Source organism: Herpailurus yagouaroundi, unplaced genomic scaffold (assembly GCF_014898765.1).
Source record: "Herpailurus yagouaroundi ecotype Mexico unplaced genomic scaffold, PumYag 211, whole genome shotgun sequence".
NCBI classification, from domain to species: Eukaryota; Metazoa; Chordata; class Mammalia; order Carnivora; family Felidae; genus Herpailurus; species Herpailurus yagouaroundi.
In genome coordinates, this window is record NW_024412442.1 from 5,800,460 (window position 1) to 5,823,840 (window position 23,381).

The following is a 23,381-nucleotide window of genomic DNA, read 5'->3' on the forward strand; positions in this document are numbered from 1 at the left end:
AAAGAAAGAAAGAAAGAAAGAAAGAAAGAAAGAAAGAAAGAAAGAAAAAGAGAAGAGAAAAGAAAAAAAAGAAAAGAAAAGAATTTTCCTAAACAGAATAGTGGCTGACTCACTAAACAACGTATCTGCTTCCCCAAGATGCTGTCGTAACACTGTTTCGCTGTCCAGGATGACGATTCCTGGGAGGTTCCTGGACTGTTCCTTCTGTGATCAGGGCCATATTTCTAGTCATCTGCAGCCTAAATTTACTTTGTTGCTTCTCTCCCTTCAGAATTGTTAGTAGCAGGCATGCATTAGACTAGGAGGATGCAAAGCTTGCATGTTTTTAATTGGCCTCTGGACGGCAGAACAGAGCCATTCTCGTTTAGCATACTTCTCTCCTCCGCCTTTGTTCTATGGAGCAGGGAGTCCGACAGTCCAGGACTGGTGCTGCTCATTAAAACCCCAGGTAATAACCGCCTAGACGACAGCGGTGGGTACTCACAGGCTATGTCCCTTCATCTCCTCACGTGGATGTACCTCTACCCTCAGTGATGCTTTTTGGAACTCGACAATGGTGTTTTCCTAACAAGTGTCTAATTGCTCACTTCTTGATTCAATCACCTTCCTAGGTAAGGTTACGGCCACTAGAAGAGCTTTCTCTAGGATTCCCTTGGATTAATGAAATTGGCATTCATTTCTTTTGTTCCTTTACCAATAAAAGGCACTGTTGACCTTGTAAGTATGAGAACAGATCAGAGAGGTATCTGAACAAACAATGTTGGTCAATTTCTTTTGCATTCTTTAGAATTTTTGTTTGTCTGTTTTGACAGTAGGCAGATTTTTCTGAGTCAGGTTGAATAACAGGTCTGAAACCAAGCTACGTGGGAATGTACAAAACACCTTACTGCCTAGACTCAATTTTCAGAACAAGAATAAACCGAAAAATCCAACCCTTTTCACTGTGTTCTTAAAATGTCTCTGACATCTTGCAATATCTTAATGAGTCCACTCCCCCAGTACAAATATCCTAGGAAAGCTTCTGTAAACCTGAAAGTATTCAAAAGCTAAGGCAGAAAGATATTTTTAGCAGATGTTACTAAAGTCACCGATTTGTTAGATTTCTTGTAGGATGTTTAGGCTCTTTTGTGATAGTACTCAAGTATTTTAATGCTGAGGAATTTTTAAATACTTGTTATACATAATCTAAGGAAAAAATAATTACTCAGATACTTTGCCCAAGTCAATTCATAAAAGAGCCTCACACCCCCATAGACCAATTTTGCAGATAACTTTCCACGGTTATCAACTTACCCTAGCGTTGAGAGGTTTTCCTACAAAGAGAGACCTTTTATTCTTGGATTATATTGCAGTCTACCTGGATGAGAGTGTTTGAATAAATTACTGCCTAAGGTTTGTGGATTTGTGAACAGGACACTGAAAATAGGAGGAAGAGACTTCAATGTAGTATCTTCAGGCAAAAATACCCCAATTCATCTACAAATGAATTTGGGAGCAAAGAGCCATAGAAGTCAAACCTCAAAAAAAAAAAAATCACTATGTAGTTATGAGAAATGGTCGTGGGAAATCCAGGTAAAACAGGATAATACCATAAATGTTCTTGCAAATTCACACACAGGGCAAGTGTCACTGAATCCCTTTCTCATTGTAAATGAAATGCTTTGTCCCTTCTATTTTTAGGTTTCCATTAACTTCAAGTTTCCATTTGTGTGTGTGTGTGTGTGTGTGTGTGTGATTTTAAAGAACCTTGGGCAAAGAAGCAAGGTAAGAGGCCCAGACTGAGTATCAATGGATATTGCTTTAGCTGTGAGGGAAGTGAAAAGTGACATCATGACCAGAAACGACACTTTAGGAAGACAAGACAATAACATGCTTCCAGGTATGGGCACCGAGGAAGCAAGGGTTACTGAAGGATATATTAGAAGTCCCTAACCTTTGTGGGGTTTGAAAATGGACAGTAAAACTCTTTCGTCTCCACAACCCCAAAATATTTAGATAAAGATGTCAAGTTCAACTGCCATTGGAGATACTGCTTGGTGTTGTGGAAATCAAATGTAACAATTGATTTTTGTTCCTCCCCGGGGCATCTGGACTGTTTGTGATAGGATGGATGGTCCAAGTGGTCGTGTTCCTATCACAGGTAACAGGGAAAACTTGAGGGTGTTTAAGCCACGAATGACCTCAAGACATCCATTACATGTGTTTCCAACAAAATGTTAATTTTATGTATTTTGATATGTTCATTCCTCAAGGGGGGGAAAAATCAATGGTGCTGTTTTACAAGACAGGAATGGACTCTGAATGTAGATTTCCTGCACTATCCTATCAGGTTGTCTATGTCCTTATGGTTTCAATGTTTTAAAGAGTTATTCTTGGTGCTATCAGACCCCTCTCCTGGTGTTACCGTAATAACCAGTAGTATACATTTATTTTCTGAGGCATGTTAATTGATTTCTCCCAAATGAAAAACAAGGAGCTTGTTTCAAACCATCATGGCACTTCTTTTGGCTGAAACACTACGAACAAGCTTATCGTACTTTATAGCATCTATCAATTTTGAGCTTTAAAGAGAAAACAACTTTTTTGGTACCATAAGTAAAAAAAAAAAAAAAAAAAAAAAGCCCACAGGTAATAGAATCCTATTTGTTAGCGGGAAGTCACTGGGATTTATTTATTCATGGCCTGATACAATTTCAAAAAAAAAGTGCTCTTTTGAACAAGAAATGACTCATGTACATGGAGGAACTCTTGACTGTCACCTAGGATTTAGTTACCACTGTGAGATTAAAAATGCATTAAAATGCTAGGCAGCTTTCAGGCTGACCTAGGGAGAAAGATAGGAGAAAGAGATCAGAAACAAAATAGGTGATGTCGACACAAATGGGGTCACATCCCACAGAAGTGAGAAAGAAAGAGGCATGGATAGGCAAGCTATTGAGTAGGTCGAGTGAAGTCCTGAGAGGTAGACTGCCACACCCAGGTGGATGAATCCACACGCCAAATGGTCATTACTGGCAAAATGATGGCTAACAAAAATGGACAAGAGCCAACAAAATCCTGAATCCTGAGAAACGACTGGATCTAAAAAGCCAAATAAGGCCATTTTGTAATATCACACATGAAGAGTAAGATAACATTGGGGGGGTTTCTGTTCTGTAGTCGTTTGGTAAAATTAGCATCCATAATGGAACATAATCAGAATTATAAAGTGATCAGCCTGAAAGTTTAATTTAAACATAAATTTAAAGTGGTACTTAAGGATCATGGTCATAAGTATAATCACCCTGGATAGTGTAAGAGACAGAACAAAAGGTCCTGAATAAGAAATAATCATTATTCACACCTTATAGTTCTTTACACGATACGCAGAATCTCTCGGTAATAGATATTATTCCTCATTCATGCAGAAACTTCTCCATCTATAAATGCAGAGGTAGGTCTACACTCCATCAACCTTAGGCTCTTTTCTCAGTACAACCTCCACATCTTAAGTAGGCACTATGAAGAAACACACACACACACACACACACACACACACACACACACACGTATGTGTGCCTTTTCTGAGTCTGTGTTAAAGAAGATGCTCCATTACTCATTTTCTTTGATGTAGATGTTCTGATTGCCCCAAATGGTTAGAATTGTGATTTGCATTCAACACCCAGTTCCTTCTCAATCAGATACATAGGACGTTTTTCAACGGATCAAATAGTAATACAATAGAGGCTACAGCAGATGAACTCCATTTTATAGGAAACTCATCAATTTCATAAAGCAATCATTTTATGAAAAAAAAAATCTCTGCTATAAAATTTAAATGCACTATTTAGTCTATCTAAAATATTTCTTTAATAATTCAAAGTTTCAAAAGATTAAGCACATGTTATTACCAACTGTTGACCTCTTGGGAATTGGGGTTTTCATTAGAATTAAACGAGCAGTATACAAGGCTGAAGTATTTTAAAATGTTCACTATTCACAATTCAGAGAAAGCCTGTTTTAAACAAAATATGTTACTCCTGTCCCTTTTTTGACCTACAAGGAATGTATTTCTCATAAAACACAGCATGACAGTATAATCTGTTTCACTTAATAGTGTCAGGACTACTCTTCTTTTCTAGTTAAGGCACTTTTTAAACAAGTTAAAGTTGTGGCAGATTCTGTTATGCTTCACTGGGCTTCATTATTCTTTGAGTCATGTAATTAAATGATCACATAAAATAAAAACATGGTGCGTATCAATCAAAAGAGTTTCTTGCCTTCAAAGATCGAGATAAAACATCACGAGGCACTCATCCTCTAAGGGCCGCAATCGCAACTGAATAAAAAGGCGATTCACTAACAAGACCTACAGGACAATTTCTGGGTTTCTGACTGGCCATGCATTCTTGAATTCTTTACAATCCAAGGTTCAGTGCCATATTGTTAGCCGCATGCCATACTTGAGAGAAAAAAAAAAAAAACAGTAAACAAAATAATCAATGGCATCCAGCTGAAACTGATTGATAATTTTTCATTTTGCCAATAGTACTTTTTTTTAAGATAAGAAAACCTAATCAAAGTGACTTGTGATTGCGATGAGCCACAGGAATTGTGTACCAAAGAACATTTCCAACACGAAATACACACATCTGCCTAAAGATGCAATGGACCTTCCATTGTTGCCTTTTGCATTCAGCTCTGTTTGTTACACACTCATTATATCCTGTAGTCAGGAAGGAGTATTTAAAACCACCACCTCCCCCCAGTCCCCAACACCTGCAGCTGCTTCTACCGAGTAATGAGTTGCTAGAGAAATCATATATACACATATATGTAAAATTAGGGAGACAAGTTGCTTTATTGCCCCGATTTAAAATAAGCTCAATCAGTAGAAAAGAAAAATACTATAATATACAGCTTGATGAGCAGCTGAAGACAAGAATATACTCAGACACAATTTTAGAATTCAGGATATATCTCGCTCAATGAGGCTTGAATGAGATGAAGGACATTTCTCCTTTAAATTTTTTCTAACCCAATGAATGAACAAGTGGAATTTATGGGGGGAACGTAACCCAGAATAGACAGATACGTAAAAATTCCTTAAGTGTCAGCATGCGGCTTCAAGCGAAAAGGTCTTGCTTCTGTTTAATTTATCAAGAGATCGCGTTTTGTAAATCTTAATTTCTAGGAATCCCGGGTTAAAAGACGATTTTCCACAAGTCAGTGAAACAACTGAAGTCAGGCAGAACTGATTGCAAACCCTCCTTCAGCGGACAGATGTATCAACCCCATTGCAAGGTGAGAATTAAACTCTAGATTAACAAAATCACAGAGACTGAATCCGGAAGTACGTCAACCAACATCTCAAAGCTCTAGGGGAAAACGGCGCTGGCAATATTTGCAAAATAAGAAAACAGTCTTACTCTTGACGGTAGCTGTCCGGGTACAGTTGTAAAGAATTGCCAACTCTCCGAACACCTTTCCTGGACCCATGGTGCACAGCTTCACACCTTCTTTGGTGACTTCCACCTTACCATCTGAAAAGAAGAGACAACGTTACTTTAATTCTCTCCCATGCGTCATGTCATCTGTTGCATTTGTCATCGGCAAGAAGGAATACCGGGCTCATGTTTAAAACTGCGAGGCAATTACCGGTGAACATCAAGTCTTAGCTCGGAGGAATGGGGGAACAATAAATCAAGTCGGTGAAGAGATGCCACCCTTCTTTAAATAAATCGCTGATAGCACTGTGAGATAAAACGGAAAGCAGGCCTGAAAAGAGGGGACAAAAGAGTAAACGTGTGTTTTGCCCAGTTTTAGAAAACTCTGGGAATTCCGATTTTGAGGTCATCTTGAATCGAGGGTAAGACTGAGAACGCAGGTACATTTTCTATAGCACGTTTCATACTGGGGAATGCTCATTTGAGTAAGGCATGGCGATTAGGGAAAGGGAGATTGCTTTGACCCTTGGGCACTGTTTAATTGCAGCTCATGGTAGGTTTTCTTTGTAAGCATCTTATCTGACTCGGCCAAGATTGTTTTATCTGTTTCCCAGCCCTGCAACACGGACTATAAGGAAAAACAAACTACGAGGATAGGGGGTCCGTGGGAGTTCTCTGTGCACAAAGAACTGGGACAATGAAATGATAAGAAAGGAAAGACCAGGGACACAAGGACCCTGGATATATAGTGCCGCTTGTGAGTAAGGCAACTAAGCAATAACATTTGTAAAATCACAGGTTTCATGTGCTAATTTGCTCAGACACCTATGGGGATAAAATCCTAAATGTCAAAAAAAAAATCCTTTTATTTGTTAAGTTAATCCATGTACCAGTGATGCAGGGTCAACTCTTCAGACAACCTTGTTCTACCCCGGAAACCATTTTCATGCAAATGGTATCAGTGGAGAGAGAATTCTGTGGTAATTAGGATAAAATTTCACATAAAATCTATTCGCTACTCTTGAACCATGTGGGTGCACCTCCTCTGTGTGGAAAGAAGTTATCCGGGATGAACAAGTCCAACATTTCACAAAGTTAGGACATACTCTCTTATGGGGGTCTGGCCACTCGAAATTCAGTCTAGCTTTTGTCATGCCTCACTTCTTGACCGCGGAAAATAAAACTCTGTCTCTTGATAGGTACATCAAAACCAGCCCAGTAAATTCATATTTTCACAAGCCTCAGATGTCCCTTGCCCATGGCATGTCCCCCCTTCCCTTTCATGGGTAAGCCTGTCCCCTCAGAAATCTCATCTGCCACCAGAGAACGAGAAGCAGACTCAGAACTTTATGCATTTAGGAGGTTTATACGTCATTAGAAGTCAGACCAGGAGTTGAATTCTGGTTCTCTTATCTGTTCCTTATGAGCCTTGTGACTCTGGGCATGGTATTAATTTCTCCATGCCCCAGTTTCCTCATTAAGAAAGTGGATAAAGGAAAAGCACCTATCTCATGGAGCGGTTGACAAAAGGACATAATACAGCAGGTTCAATGCTGAGTGCAATGCCCAGCGTATAGAAGACGGTCGATACATGTTAGCTCTTACTATTGGTGTTATTTTCACCATACTCCGTATCTAAAAGGAAGGAGGGCTTATTACAGCATACTGAAACACAATATTCCATTATCTATTCCAGAAACCAACCAACATCCCTATAGGTTAGTAGGTTTGGTTTTTTCTTTTTTTTTTTAATGGAGAAAGTAATTGTTTCAGATTTCTCTATGGGGGTTGAGAACTTCTGGGTTCAAATCGGTTTATCATACTGAATGAAGGACACGGAATTGCAAGAAGTCATGGCGATCTACCTGGCGGAATGCATTCTCTTTATCCTCTTCCCCACTCGGCCATGTACTGCCAACAGTTGACGTAGTATTGCTTCAGCAAGGACTGCCTTAGGCTGGAAGCTCCCATAAATGACTTTTTTTTTTTTAAATATAATTTATTGTCAAATTGGCTAACATACAGCATATGCAGTGCACTCTTGGTTTTGGGGGTAGATTCCCATGATTCATCACTTACATACAACACCCAGGGCTCATCCCAACAGGTGCCCTCCTCAATGCCCATCACCCACTTTCCCCTCTCCCCAACCCCCAGTCAACCGTTTGTTCTCTTATGATTGCCTCCCTCTCTCTCCATTTGTAACTATTTTTTCCCTTCCCTTCCCCCATGGTCTTCTATTAAGTCTCTCAATATCAACCTATGAGTGAAAACATATGATAGGTCTTTGGCTGACTTACTTCCCTGAGCATAATACCCTCTAGTTCCATCCATGTTGTTGCAAATGGCAGGATTTCATTCTTTCTCATTGTCAAGTAGTATTCCATTGTATATACAAACCACATCTTCTTTATCATTTCATCAGTTGATGGACATTTGGGCTCTTTCCATAATTTGGCTATTGTTGAAAGCGCTGCTATAAACATTGGGGTACATGTGCCCCTATGAATCAGCACTCCTGTATCCTTTGGATAAATTCATAATAGTGCTATTGCTGAGTCACAGGGTAGTTTTATTTTTGATTTTTTGAGGAACCTCCACACTGTTTTCCAGAGCAGCTGCACCAGTTTTCATTCCCACCAACAGTGCAAGAGGGTTCCCATTTCTCCACATCCTTGCCAACATCTGTTGTTTCCACCACTGTGAGGTGGTATCTCAATGTGGCTTTGATTTGGATTTCCCTGATGATGAGTGACGTTGAGCACCTTTTCATGTGACTGTTGGTCATCTGGATGTCTTCTTTGGAAAAGTGTCTATTCATGTCTTCTGCCCATTTCTTTACTGGATTGTTTGTTTCTGGGTGTTGAGTTTGGTAAGTTCTTCATAGATTTTGGATACTAACCCTTTATCTGATATGTCATTTGCAAACATCTTTTCCTATTCCATCGCTTGTCTTTTAGGTTGGTTGGTTGTTTCCTTTGCAGTGCAGAAGCTTTTTATCTTGATAAGGTCCCAAAAGTTGACCATGATTTGAGCCAAAGTCAGATGGTGACTGAGCCACCCAGGCACCCCCAAAGTACCAACTTTTCAGTGCATTATAATATTTTCCTGACTTAAAGCTCTAGCTTCAATTGTATGAAGAGAACTAAAAGCAAAATGAACAATATCTAAAGAACTTTCATACATCACTGCTTTTGGACAAATCTCCTTCTCTGTTGAGGTTCCAAAGTTGAAAGTCTTCAGTGGCAATAGACCCACAGGAGCAAGACCACTACTAAGATTCCTTCTGGACAGCTGAAGAATTAGGGCTTCTCAACTAATAGAAGACAAGAAATACAGAGCTCTTACTTTAGCTCAGTGGTTTCTCAAAGGACATCTATGACCTGTCACATGGAAGCTAATTAATAAAACCCAGAGATTCCCCACTCTGGGAAATTTTACTGTTCCTATACCACAGTGACCACACTACTACTTAGTGTTGGTGTACCTTCCTTCTCTGAAAAACCATGCTTGTGTAAAACTGATTATGTTTTTCAAGTGTATTTGAGAGAGAGAAAGAGAGAGAGAGAGAGAGCAGAGGAGGGGCAGACAGGGGGAGAGAGGGGAGGGAGGAAGAGAGAGAGAGAGAGAGACAGAGACAGAATACCAAGCAGACGCCACATTGTTAGTGCAGAGCCCCATATGGGACTTGAACTCACAAACCTGTGAGATCATGACCTGAGCCAAAACCAAGAGTCATAGTTGGATGCCCAACCAACTGAGCCACCCAGGCACCCCAGCACTTATTGATTTTAACTGATAGTTAATCTTTTAACAGATATGTTTTCTTTGATAGGACCTCCAGAAATCTCACAGTCAGAATTATATGTGACTCAGGTCTGAAACATGTGTACAAATGCGTTTCTGGTTCCAACTTGTTTTCCTGATGATTTTCATATTTGCCTAATTTTCTCATGTCTAACTCCTTTTTTTAAAGATAGGTACCAACACACCTACATATTATAGGTATTCATATATATTTGAATAATCAGTGTTGAGAAGAGAAGAGAATATATTCCATATTGATTAGATAGTAAAAAAAAAAAAAAAAAAAAGGTGGGGGGGCACCTCTGGTTCAATCGGTTAAACATCCAGCTTCAGCTGTGGTCATGATCTCACAGTTCATGAGTTCGAGCCCCGCATCTTCATTGGACTCTTTTGTCAGCACACGGCCCGCTTCAGAGGGAGAGGTGTCTCCCTCTCTCTCTGTCCCTCCCCTTCTGTCTCTGTCTCTCTCTCTCTCAAAAATGAATAAACATTCTAAAAAAAAAAAAAACCAGAAAAGCAAAAAGATTTAGCAAGCGATTTACTGGAACAGATTGTATCTGAGAAATAGACATCTGGATAGAAAACATCTTTTCCAGGTTAAGTGAAATACTACAGGGTCACTATATTCACAATAGCCATGGAAGTGAGGAATGTGATCACACAGGGTAGATGGGAATGGTCCAAAAAGCATTTTTTAATAAACAGAAAACTCTAAATGGTAAACAGAAACACCGTGTTTCTAAAATGTTACTGAGTCACTGTGTGATCACTTTCCCTTCTTCACCCCTGCTGTGTGGATGGAGTTAGTAACCCGGGAGGCGGGACCAACGGGGGCTAAAAACAAAGGTAGGAACACACATGGCATTAATTAGAGAGTTCTTTCGAAGACCTTTGGAAAGGTCTGGATTTCCAGGAGCCCAGTAACGTAAATTATTGATGTGAACTGTGAATTCGGTTAAGCTCACTCACTATGCCGCAGAGCAACCTTCAAGCCAAATGAGAAGTGATTATACACTTACGAATGGATTTCCAAGTACAGAATCTGTGGCCCACTTATGAAAACGAAGAATAAAACCATCACAAGCTTACTGCCATCTACCAGAGGGCCCGGTTCCCACCTAATCGATGTCCTTGGCAAGTATCAGGACCATCCAGGAGATCCAGGAGCCACTCCCCTACTCTTGTTCTCCCCCGACCTCTTTTTTCCATGCTATGGCTACCTTTGAAGTTTGGCTGATATTGACCTCCCTTGCATAGAAAGTAGGTAGGCCTATGTGTGGTTATTTTGGTGGTGAGGGGAATAATGTGGGCTGAAACAAATAGGGAAAAAGTCAGTCAGGCTCAAAATATAGCATGCTTTTGCCAGAGGCTCATACCAACTTAGAAACAGCCCAACTTGGAGGTTTTACATAATTATAATTCGCTATTAACTTCAGGAGCGCATTTTGAGGAATTCACTTCAGGTCAGCATGGTTGAATGTAATTTCTGTTTCTTTTAAAGAAATAGCAGAGATTCATTAGCATTTATTCATGACTCTTTAATACTTTAATTTTAAACCACGTTAGATTCCAAATCAAAGATTTTTTTTTCCCCCAAGAGTAGCAGAAAGGCATTTTCAGAACATCCTAGTAAAGTTCTAGATGTTCCCATTATGTTCTTTAACTGGACTCAACAGTGACTAGAGGCCATTAGAACTGTTATTCAAGGGAACTAATGACAATCAAAAATGTGATCCGTCTGTATACTCTGATTTTGTTAATAGTCACTTTTGCTTTTAGGAAATATGGTATCATATTGGCATTATTTTTACTCGGTGCTATCTCCACCACTAAAAAGAAACATGCAAATCATTTTTATTTGGCTTTGCTCCATTGTGAAAGTTGTTTACAGAAGAGACATGGGGACAGTTGGCTAAGATTCGATTTAGGGGTTAGAGTTTTACTCAGCTCTCAGGACCCCAGCCAGGAGTCTGAACAATTAAAAGTTTTATCACAGTACCTAAAATAAAAACTACATTCTACTTCAAGGACCATACACCCATTTGTGATGGGCTGGGCTGAGTCCTAAAGCCTACCATGGGCCACCCTGAGCATCAATCAGCTCCCCCCTTCCGCTTTCTGGCATTACAATCCACGTGCCCCCCTTGGGAGATGCCAAGTGTTAAGAGACCCATTATGAGGTATTTATACTTTTGGGGATGCTTAAGTGGCTCCGTTGGTTAAGCATCCAACTCAGTTTCAGCTTAGTTCACCATCTCATGGTTCATGAGATCAAGCCTCACATCAGGCCTTGCACTGACAGCATGGAACCTACTTGGGATTCCATTTCTCTCTCTTTCACTCTCTCTCACTCTCTCTCTCTCAAAATAAATAAATAAACATTAAAAAAATAAAGTATCTATACTCTTGTCTATCTCTTGTAAGAATTAGGCCCTACAAATAAAACAAACTGAGTTTACATGGAGACACAGAATCGCCTGGCTTTGATTATCTTTATAGGTTTTTTACTAGCTTGTGGTTTTGTGCCCTAAGAACTTCCATGATAAGGCAAATCAGCTTAGGGATGTATTACAGGCAGGCTGAACTAGAATGGCTGGCAATAACCTAATTATGAACGTTCTGTGCTTAGTTCCAATAACCTTGGTTGGAACATTCAAGGCAACTCGACTGGCCATCAAAGGCAGTGAGGTGTTATGTCAAAAGGTCCCATCTAGATAAGACCTCCCCCCCCCATCATTTTGCTCCTTCCCTCTGCTGGACCAGCCCCTTTGTGATTTTGTAGGCTCAACATCACAGCTTTTACATTATGAATTCTCTCAGGTGGGTTTCTGGAGTTTCCAGTTTTTCAACAGGACTAATTCAACATGTGATGGCTGAGCTGTGTGGCCACCAGCATGGGTCTGTTTCCTCTAGGAGAGGAGGTTCACTTACGGATCCTCCCTCCCTTCTCCCTCCCCCCTCCTCCTCCCCCCTCCTTTCTTTTCCTCTTCCTCCTTCTTTAAGATGTAATTGGCCTACAGCACTATATAAGTTTCAGGTGTACAACATAATGACTTTACTAACATATGCTGCTAGATGATCACTTCACAATAAGCTTACTTAGCATGCGTCATCGCATAGGGAGAAGAATGATTTTTTTTTTTTTTTTTAGGGTGAGAATTTTTAGCCCCTACTTTCTGCTTTTCAAATGAATTAGGGATACTATTTTATCGGACTTGCCTTGCAGGGCTCTTTCAGATTGGGGGTGTTCATCTGGGGAAGAAAGTAAAAATTGCTAAGGCTGCTGTGGGCTAGAGCAAAAAACCATCCAGTTACCAGGAACAGACTCCATTCTTGGATACCTTCTTCAAAGCTGTAAGCATTCAGGTAGGCTTTTTCGAAGCCAGGGTAAGAAGGAAACAGACGGCCTCACAAAGAGACACAAGTGTGTTCTTGAATTTAAAAATGACTGCGTGTCAGTACCTTATCTGTTTTCTGTTCAAGATTGCTTTAAATCCAAATGGCTATGGTCTCTCCGGATCCACACGTTGGCTCCTTCGATGTAGCGTTAATCTTGATGATTGAAAATCGTTCTCTGGCCCTTGAATGGAACTCTATGAGAAACTGCCCTGTTCTAGTATTACTTATTTCTTCCAAAGCTTGCTTCACCCACTTCTAGTTAGGTATTTTGCAGACTGGTTTTCTCTTGGAGGATGAGAAGAGGTTTTTCCCTCAACTATTTGTGTTCTAGTTTCTTTAAGGGTCAGGCCATCAGATTCTCCTGTTTTACGTTTATTTTTGAAAGGGAGTGAGAGAGCACAAGCAGGGAGAGGGACAGAGAGAGAGTGAATCCAAAGCAGGCTCCACGCTTTGAGTGCAGAGCCTGACATGGGGCTCGAACCCATGAGCTGTGAGATCATGACCTGAGCCAAAACCAACAGTCTTATGCTTACCCGAATGAGCCACCCAGGTGCCCCAGGACATCTGGACTGTAGTTAGGAGCAAGCTTCCCATTCAAAAGAAGTCACTTTTCTTTGATACATCATAGCTATAATTCTTACAGGGAGCACAAAAATACAAGTTACCCAAATGGAATGAAACAGAGCCTGAGGTTTAAGAGGCTAGTTGAAGATATATGACAGCAGACTTCTTTCCTTAGGCAAATCTGATTTCCTCTCTGGTCATGACTTGACACAATTTTTCATTACAATGAATTACAACAGATCAATATATATCTGAATATGAAATATAATCATCATAGTTACTCTTGGTAATAAGAGAATAAAAAACATTAATGAGATGTCCAGAACTAAACATCTGTCTTATGGAGACGGGGGGGGGGGGGGGGGGGAGAAAATGAAAAAGACAAAACAAAACAAAACAAAACAAAACCCACAAGAGAGTAAGAAATAAAAATGCACATATCTGAGCATCAAGTGTGTTTGTTTCTAACTGAGGTCATAGGGGGCATGCACATATTTACAAAGGAAACCTAGATGGGGAAACAGTCTGAAATGTAAGCGATTTGTATATAGAGAATCCTCTGAATCATCAGAGTGGAAATCTGGGATAAACCATGTACATTGCAGAATCCTGCCCTTGGAGATACTGGAGGAGAGAACACACTGACACTCTCACAGACGTGTCAACAGGATTCTGGAAGAACTTCACAAGCGTCATAATTCTATCATCTTCATACACATTGTGTTCTACAATTCTAGCGCTTTGGGGCACCTGGGTGGCTCAGTCGGTTGAGCGTCCGACTTCGGCTCAAGTCATGATCTCATAATTAGTGAGTTCGAGGACCGCTTCAGTGCGGTCACAGGTCTTTCTGTGCTGACAGTGTGGAGCCTGGAGCATGCTTCTGATTCTGTGCGTCCCTCTCTTTCTGCCCCTCCCCTGCTTGCTTGCTTGCTCTCTCTCTCTCTCTCTCTCTCTAAAAAAAAGTAAACCTTTAAAAAATTTTTTTAATAAAAATTTAAAGAAAAAGATAGTTATAGGGGCACCTCGGTGGCTCAGCTGGTTAAGCATCTGATTCTAGATGGCAGCTCAGGCCATGATCTCACAGATCGGGAGATCGAGCCCTGCGTCAGGCTCCGTGCTGACAGCTCAGAGCCCGGAGCCTGCTTCGGATTCTGTGTCTTCTTCACTCTCTGCCCCTGCTCACGCTGTCTCCTTTCAGAAAAATAAACATGAAAATGTTTTTTTAATCATTAAAAAAAAAAGATAAAAAATAAAATCCTAGCACTTTAAAGTACACAAAAAGCACTAGATGAATGTCCATGGACTAATTTCAATTTCCAGTGATGAGAAAAGCCAGGACAGAGGAGAGAGACAGAGGACAGGGGAGCAGACGGACAATTCCCTGAGTCAATGAAGAGGTGAACAGATAATTTGTCTTAATTAAGTCACGTTTATTAAGCTTAACTCCAGCAATGTATAATGCACTCCTGCTGTATCATTTCTAGAGTTCATGAGTACCTTCAATTAGCCGAGACCATGAATGGCCACTTCTGTACCTTCTCGAAGAGGGGCACAAGGCAAAAGGACCGCTAATACTGTCAGACTTGTGGGCACGAATCATGCCTTTGTTTTAATGGCAAGCTTGGGAGAACCTAACACAGTGGTTCTCCACTGGGGCCGATTTTGTCTCCAGGGAATACTGGGCAACGTCTGGGAATATTTCTGGTTGTCACCACTTGGGGTGTCTTACCCATGTCTCATTGGCAGAAGCCAAGAATGTTGGGAAGCCCCACAACAAGGACAGCCCCACAACAAAGCATTATTTGGCCCCAAATGGGAGCTGTGCCCAGGCGGAGAAAACCCGATACAATCTGCGCACGCAGAAAATATTCTACATTTAAGGGGAAATTTTGGACTTCCGCTGTTCATCATTTAACCTCCACCAGATGTAAATTCCATACTCAAGTAAGGTTAACACCAGGTTGCAATACTGAAGCAAACCACGTTGCTCTGGGATTGGATAAAGCCACAAGTCTATGTACTGGGTAATTCTCCCCAGCAGAGGTCATGTCAAATAGAAGTACGGAACATTTTGAAGCAAGACTTGTAAGACTATCTTACTGATGTTGGAATGGCAGCTCTTTTCCAGATACCCTTGAAAACACTGGGTCCTGGCTGTAGCTCTGACTGGCTTTGGGATCTTGAATGAATTCTCTAATTCGGTCTCGATTTACTTCACTGTAGATTTGGGATAACCGTATCATAGTTTATAGGGTTAGGATCACTAGATAGTACTTATGTCAAGATGAAGACATAGATGGAGTCCTTCTTACAATTTCCTTTAGACAAGAAAAAAAAAAGATAGTTTTAAGGAGAGTGAACCCCAAGGTGGGTTCATGACATTTAGGATCGTAGGATTCACAGGAGATTTCAGTGAAAGCCTGGTGTGAGAAGAAGGTTTCCACACCCATCAGCAAACCCTCAGCTGACACAGGGACAGTCATTTAATGCCTGGTTGTAAATAGTGGGAGGTTAGTAGGTTCTCACTGGTCAACAGATTGAACTAAGAGTGAAAAGGTCCCGCAGCTGTGATCTTGCTGGTGGGTTAGCCTTAGGATTTCATGTTTATTCTATTGTCTCTATAGTCCACAAGAAAAAGAAAAACAAAAAAAGTGTCCGTCTCTGGGACGCCTGGGTGGCTCAGTCACTGGGCATCATTCGACTCTTGACTTTGACTGAGGTCAAGGCCTCACAGTTTGCGCAATGAAGCTCACGTCAGGTTCTGCACTGACAGCATGGAGCCTGCTTGGGTCTGTCTGTCTGTCTCTCCCCACACCTTCTGCTCCTCCCCCCACCATCTTTCTCTTTCTCTCAAAAAAAAAAATAATAATAATAAGTGTCAACCTCTCACTCCCACTCCACTTACTGAAAGTATTTCTGTACTTTGTTTTACCCAGTAGTACACATCTCACAAGGAAAAGTTTTTATTTGACAATTTACCTACACTGGATATAATATATGTAGTTTTTTTTTTTTCCATTTTACATCAGGCCAGGATTCTCCAGAGTATACGGTGAGCACTTACCTACCTTCCCATTTTTAAAAAGCAGAGAAGAAAAACCCCAAAGGAACAACCATCCACCCTGCAAAATAACTCTACGCATCTATCAAAAGATGAAAAAAAAAGTTTGGATTTATTCCCTCAGGAAGCTGTTGTACCAATGGCCTGGGGCAGGGGAGGAGGGAGAGTTTGGGGATTGAAAGCCACTGCCCACACCAAAGAGGTAGTGTTCGCCCTCTTGTGCCACAGAACAAAGGAAGGGGGTTCAAGACGGTATTTCCAGAGAAGCAGACCGTAGAAGCAAAGAGCCAACACTCCTCTCCTGTGCCGTCAGGGGCAATGGCAGAAAGAACTAATGCGTACAGAGGACTTAAGTGGTAAATGGATCAACAAGGTGACGTGTTCCTCCACCACATAAGGAACGGGGTCCCGCCGGAAGCAGGGATGAACACCTACGAAGTGAAACAAGTCAGTCACAAGCACCACGGGCTGTAGGACTCCACGTATGTGCAGCAAACAGTCGGAACAGTCCTATCTTGAGAGAAAGTATATTAATAATTGCCCAGGCCCCTCAGGAGGGATGGAGGGGTTGGGGCGTGACAGTTCCGGGGTGCGGGGTTTCATCTGGGGGTAACCGTGGCTTTGGATGCACAACTTTGAATATTCCAGAATGCACCGAATCGAACACCTTAAAAGGGCAAATTGTATGGGATGTGAGTTATATCCCAGTAAAGCTCCTAAAAACATGGGGATTTAGCATAGGCACAGAGTAAGTGCTCAATTAGAAGACTGGCTACCAATGTCATAGTATTTTATTACTCTTTACAAGAATGTTTAGCAATCAGAGATGCTTTGCCCCCCCCCCCCCACTTTTTCTTGAATAACTGCTCTCCTGCTCTCTTTACGGGAGGCCTCACGTGTGACCTCATTTCCTTCCAAAATCACCCTTCATCCCTTCTCAACTTAACTCTGTGACTAAGGACAGCCAAGTCATCCGTACGTCACCCTACCGATGACTACAAATAGCCTCTAATAGCACACATAACGCACCGATCTTGTCCCTTAACTGAAACTCTGCCGTAGGCCCTGTTCACAACGGACATGGCTCCTTCCCTGGATTCTCTGCCACAAAACCACACAGCAAAGAAGATCAATCATCTTCCTTGGGTATTATTCTGATCCATAGCCCCCTAAGAAATTCTTACTAGTTTCTCTGGGATCAAACTCCAGTTCCTAGCCTCGTGTGTCCAGTCTTTGCACAAACTGGGATCTTCTCTAAGTTAACCGGAGCCTGAACCTTCACCTGTCATTCTTGCATTCAAATTTCGTGGTCTAGTTCAAAGGTTCTTAGCCGAATAGAATTCAGGGTTCTGAGAACTTGGATAAAATCTTTCTATTTTCAGTTTTACTAAGTTCTAATTGAAGTGGGGCTTTTCCACAGTAACAAACCATACCTGCTTAACAATACTTATGGCATTGTCACCAATAGAAACCACATTTTGAGGGGCACCTGGGTGGATCAGTTAAGCATCCGACTCTTGGTTTCAGCTCAGGCCATGATCTCACAGTTTATAAGTTCAAGCCCTGCTTTGGGCTCTGTGCTGACATGGTGGAGCCTGCTTGGGATCCTCTCTCACCTTACCTCTCTGCCCCTCCCCTGCTCGCTCTCTCTCTCTCTCTCTCTCTCTCTCTCAAAATAAGCAAACCTGAAAAATTATTTAAAGAAATAAACCACATTTCATTAAGATATTGACAGTTGCAGATACCTTTAAATCTTTAAATATTGTTTGTACTCTCCTCTTTCAAACTCATGGTAGTTATGAGACACAGTGTTCGATCTTATTTAATGTCTTAAAAATACAAATGTATTCGTGAATCACAACCTTTACAATTTACTGATTCTTGATGCAATTGGTTTCCTTGGCAATCCAGTCCATTCTATGCACTTCAAAATATTCTGAAATGAGGTTCCCAGACATCAGACTTCCACAGAGGTCCCTGGCATTACAAATCAGAGTAAGAATCCTGGGCTAACTGAATAATCCCCTAGATTCCTCAGAGAACCTTACCATGGTATTCAAACTATCATTGACAACCCAGAATTTATCTAAGAGGAAACAAAGCTGATTCAAAGCAAAGCAACTTAAGACCAGCATTGTTCGAATACTTGTTACAAATCTAAAGTCGTGAATCTCATCTCATGGTTTGCCTACTAACAGTAATTGGCTTACTGGACATCTAGTCTACCTCTCACCTTAGAGACGTATTTTATCAATGTATCTTTTGTCGTAGGAGGGACAGGGGAAGTGTTGGCTTAATCAGCACAAATTCAGTAACAACAAAGAAAAAAAAAAGAAAAGGCTAGATACACTGCTTAAATAGAAACTATAAAATATAAATTTTATCTTAGGTATTAAAAATAAAAACTGTTAACACATCTATGTGAATCACCCTTCTACTGTGTTAAGCAGGAATTTGATAAAGAAACCTAACAGGCTTAAAATATTTAAAAGGCTGTGAAGTTCTACCTAGTCTTGAACAGCAGTGAATTGAAGAAATTAATTCCCATAGAAAAATATTCCTAATGACTTAGCACTGTCCATGAATAATTTGTCCCCATCTTAAAATGTCATAAATCATTTATATTTCGAATTCAAAGCAGCTCTAAATGATACAGAGGACCGTATTTATTTTTCAGTTTTTCCTGATTTTAGTTCATCCACTGACTCACATGAGAACAGACCAGGGGTTTTCACTTGAGCGACCAGTTTCTTTTTCTTTTATAAACTTGTCTCCTACCACACCCATACCCTGGAGAAGCCAGTTAAGAATTTGCACTCTGCCTCCAGACAGAGTAATGACTACCAACAGGTTGAAAGGGAAAAACACCATATTTCACATTGTGAAGCTTATAAAGTAGATCTTAAACTAATGCTATGCTTCTGTCCAAGAGATGGTTTTACATTAAAGGAATGGATATAAAAACACAAGCAAAATATTCTGAGAACACTCTGGTATCGGACATTAGGATTCAGAATGTACATTTAATAGAGAAGACGTTTGGTGCAGTGTGGTTTTAAATTATGCTTGAACACTAAGAAAACACACTGCACTGTAGATCACTGCTGCTTCATTGGGAAAAATAATATTAAAGTTCACTAGCCCTGGGCCTTTAGTTTTTATGTTCTCCTAACAGACTTTGAAGTCCTCGGTCTCTACTGGGAAAGTATAAAGTCATGAAAGATGGCATGGGGCCAGTTGACATCTCCAGGATTATAAAGAATAAAATTAAAGCTCTTCAGTGAGACGAAGACAAAAGAGCTTACATAAGTCTTTCACATTTCCCACATATTTTATTCATTACAAAGCACAGCAAAATCTGAAGCCTTTCCTGTGCTAACACAACTCTGCAGCAATGAGAAAACACTAGGGGCATGGGGATGAGTTAACCCCATTTTGGGCAGTAAGCCAGTTGGACCACAACTGAAATCCGGTTGCTACAATGAACAGGTTTTTGGGGAGTTTCAAGATTAAACAGGCCCCGGAAAATATTGTCCTAAATAAACAACAAATCATATAGCTATTCATTATTACAGAAGGTAGCTTCAAAAAACCCAATAGGGGCACCTGGGTGGCTCAGTCGGTTAAGCGTCTGATCCTTGATTTCGGGTCTGGTCATGATCTCGCTCACAGTTCATGGGTTCAAGCCCCGCATCAGGCTCTGCATTGACAGTGTGGAGCCTGCTTGGGATATATTCTCTCTCTTGCTCTCTCTCCCTCACTCTCAAAATAAACGTTTTAAAAAATCCATTAATAAAGATTTCTATTTTCTTAAAAACTGTCATTGGTATGCATCAACCAAAGACCTGTGTTTGTTTGTTTTTTAAAGTCTGCAGGACTCAAGCTGGACCTTCGTGACTTTTTTTTTTTATTTTTTTTTAACGTTTATTTATTTTTGAGACAGAGAGAGACAGAGCATGAACGGGGGAGGGTCAGAGAGAGAGGGAGACACAGAATCTGAAACAGGCTCCAGGCTCCGAGCAGTCAGCACAGAGCCTGATGCGGGGCTTGAACTCACAAACCGCGAGATCATGACCTGAGCCGAAGTCGGACGCTTAACCGACTGAGCCACCCAGGCGCCCCAGACCTGTGCTTTTAATACACTAAGAAAATAAAGGCAGAGGACAGACTTCTGTTGTTTTGTGGTTATTGTTCATTTGCTCTGGGGAAAAAAAAGTTAAAAGCAGGCATTATCAATGATTTGATAAATGAATAAGCACCAGCTTCTCCAAGTCTATAGAAAGAAAACACAGCCAATCCTAAAAATGAACCTGGCTGAATTTCAGAAGGTAATGCTCTCCCCGCCTTTATGTGAGTATCATGACCGTATCAACAGGAATTAAAAACAGGAACAGAAGAAAAACCTCCAGAGGTGATTCACACCTGCAGTGAGACAGGTACATTGAGACAGATACGAACAAAATCTCTACCTAACAGAAAAATATGAATGTCAACTTGATGAAGGATTCTGTGTTTATAATGGTCAAAAAACCTGGTCTGGTTCTTCTCTGCGCCCAGTATGAATATAGGATACTCTCAAAGGCATTAGATCCTAGGTTGAATATCCTCATTAATGAGCAGCCATCTGTGACCTCCAACATTATGGTCACATTTCCGAAGATAATGGAAGGCTCCCAAGTATTCTAAAAGGTTCTATTCCAGCTTTTTGCAATTCCTCAAAGGCGTGTTGCAAACAAGTCTTCCAAAGTAACTGTCCCCATGAATTGAGTTTGTTACGGCTTCTTGCCAAAGACACTCAGACAAAAACCCAAGCCCCACTTATCTCTAGGTTTGGGGCAAACAGAATATGGATAGGACATTATAGTAGGTGCAGGGAAAGACGAGGAGCTGGGGCAAAGCCTCAGAATAATGAGGATGGTGATGGGCGAATTGCAGAATGACGGAAGAGAGAAGGTTCAGGAAATAGGACGCAAGGTAGCAAAGGGAAAAGGTAGGAAGTTGCAGTAACGGGGTTAACAGGTCAGGGATTTTGACTACCTGGAGTTCTGTGTTGGCTATTAGAACTTTCCTAAATAAACCTTCTGAATACCGGTCCGAGCTGAACCTGCAGGCATCGAACTCTTGCTGACCGTTCTTCACGGAACTCCTTACGCACAGATGCCAGATGGCACAGTTGTGTTGCTCATTTGAATATTCACAGGCACTGGGACAGTGGCAGCGGTGGGGTGGCCCCAGCCGTGCTGTCAGTTACTATCAGGTCCTCAACCCCCCATCTGCTTTTTCAATCCCCAGGCGGTTTTCTCATTTGCCTTCAACCTGATCTGAACTAACAGGGGGCCCCATATCGTCTGTATCTGACCCACATGACCACTTACACACCCTGCAATGGAAACGCTCATGTGTTTGCTTGTAGGGGTTATCCCAGACGGGGGGGGGGGGCCGCCAGGTTATATAACATGTAATATATGTACCCTGTTACTTTTCTCGAGTCTGAAAAATGATGGACTCTGAAGCCTCTGGCCCCAGGGGTCCTGGGAAAGAGCTTGCCGACAGGTACTCTACTGCTCTCTACATGAGCCATTTCCCTTTATTGGGAGTAGGACCTTGTGTGACCATTGTCTAGGGAGGAGTCTGCCTCTCGCCTTGGATACTACAGACAGCAGGGATCATGGGAATGTACACCCACTGACATCCATCCCTTACTCTCCTGGATTTTATCAGGACCTTATCAAGACGGACCACGAAAGATGCCTATGTCAGGGGGCCATCCATTCCCAAGCTGTAAGGGTGGAGGAAGTATGCTAGAGCAAAATTGAAAGAAAAAAAGGAGGGGGGGGAAGGGCAGAGCATGGAAGAGGCGATGAAGATCAAGTCTAATGGACAAGGGTAGTCCCTTTCTTTTCATTTAAAATGCAAAGTGGCAAAGTTCCTTTATATAACCTGGTTCATGGGAAGGATGTCAGCTTTAACTTCTTAAATCTTAAAACAGTCTGTAGCAAGTTTGACACGTTCTGTGGAAACTCATACACTTAGTTGAAAAAAAAAAAAAAAAAGGCAGGAACTTCTTCCAAAATAAATTTGAGGTGGAACAGAATAAAAACTGATATATTGGGAGAGCCAAGCTCTAAGAGATGAAGAAGAAAGCAACCAAGAATTTCTAGGTGAGGAAGTCAGAGTGTTGAAGGATAAAATACTCCGAGCTTCCTAGCAATGAGAGAAATCAGGCAAAGCAGTCACTTTTCTCTCATTTTATGTAGCTAAGGGTAGGAAGAATCCTTCTGGAAGGAAAAAACAAAACAAAAAAAACTCTTTGTGGGTTTTAAGAGAAACCAGAGTAAGCATCATTGTACAAGAAAGTAGCATCTTCTATAGATTTATCCTACAGAGAATTATTAACTACATGAATATTCTGATATGAATTACTAAACATCCACTTTATTGAACTACTTAAATGGGGGAAGAAAAACACTACCAATCAGTTGTTAAGAGAATCCAGGAAGTTTAAGTCAATGAACATATTTACCTTTGAACTTTACTTCTTAAGGGCAGGGATTAGGCCTACCCTCTAGAACAAAATGATAAACATTTGGCGATTGGATGTTTGGGCAGGGTTCAGGGGTTAATGGGAATCTTTGTTCAGAGAGACAAGCTTTTTAAGGGAGTGTTTTCATGCCAAAGAAGAGCTGCTAGTCTATTTTTAACTGACTTATTCAGTTAGTGTGGCAGGCAGTTGTGGATGGGGGAGAATTTACATGTCCAGCCACACAAGACATTTTAAGACCTATGAGTCTTCCCCAAACATAATGTTATAAAATGTCCTTTTGCTAAAAAGACTGGAATCAAGTAATTATCTACTTTTGAATTTTAATGAATAGGCCATCTGTTCACTAAAATTGAAAAAAATGAAGTTTTTCTACAAATTAACTACTTGATGAGATATCCCTGGTGATTAAATCTGCTTTACTGTCTTTTTGTGATATTCAACCTAAAGGTGACACATAGCAGATCATATCGAGTTTTATAAACTAGAGTATGGAAAAATGCTTTTCCCTAATCACAGTTATCCATTGGATAGGCTAGATTTATAATTATCAAAGGCTAATTTTTACTACCATAATTTCTAC

The 23,381-nt window shown here is 40.9% G+C and overlaps 1 protein-coding gene across 3 annotated transcripts in view; it reads right to left on the reverse strand.

Moving 5' to 3' along the window:
- Nucleotides 1-23,381, reverse strand: part of PRKG1 (protein kinase cGMP-dependent 1) — a 1,163,528-nt gene that overhangs the window by 793,829 nt on the left and 346,318 nt on the right. For all 3 annotated transcript variants that reach the window (XM_040454314.1, XM_040454315.1, XM_040454316.1), the window contains exon 3: nt 5,409-5,522. In XM_040454314.1, coding sequence (XP_040310248.1) covers nt 5,409-5,522 — 114 coding nt within the window. The remainder of the gene's footprint in view (nt 1-5,408; nt 5,523-23,381) is intronic.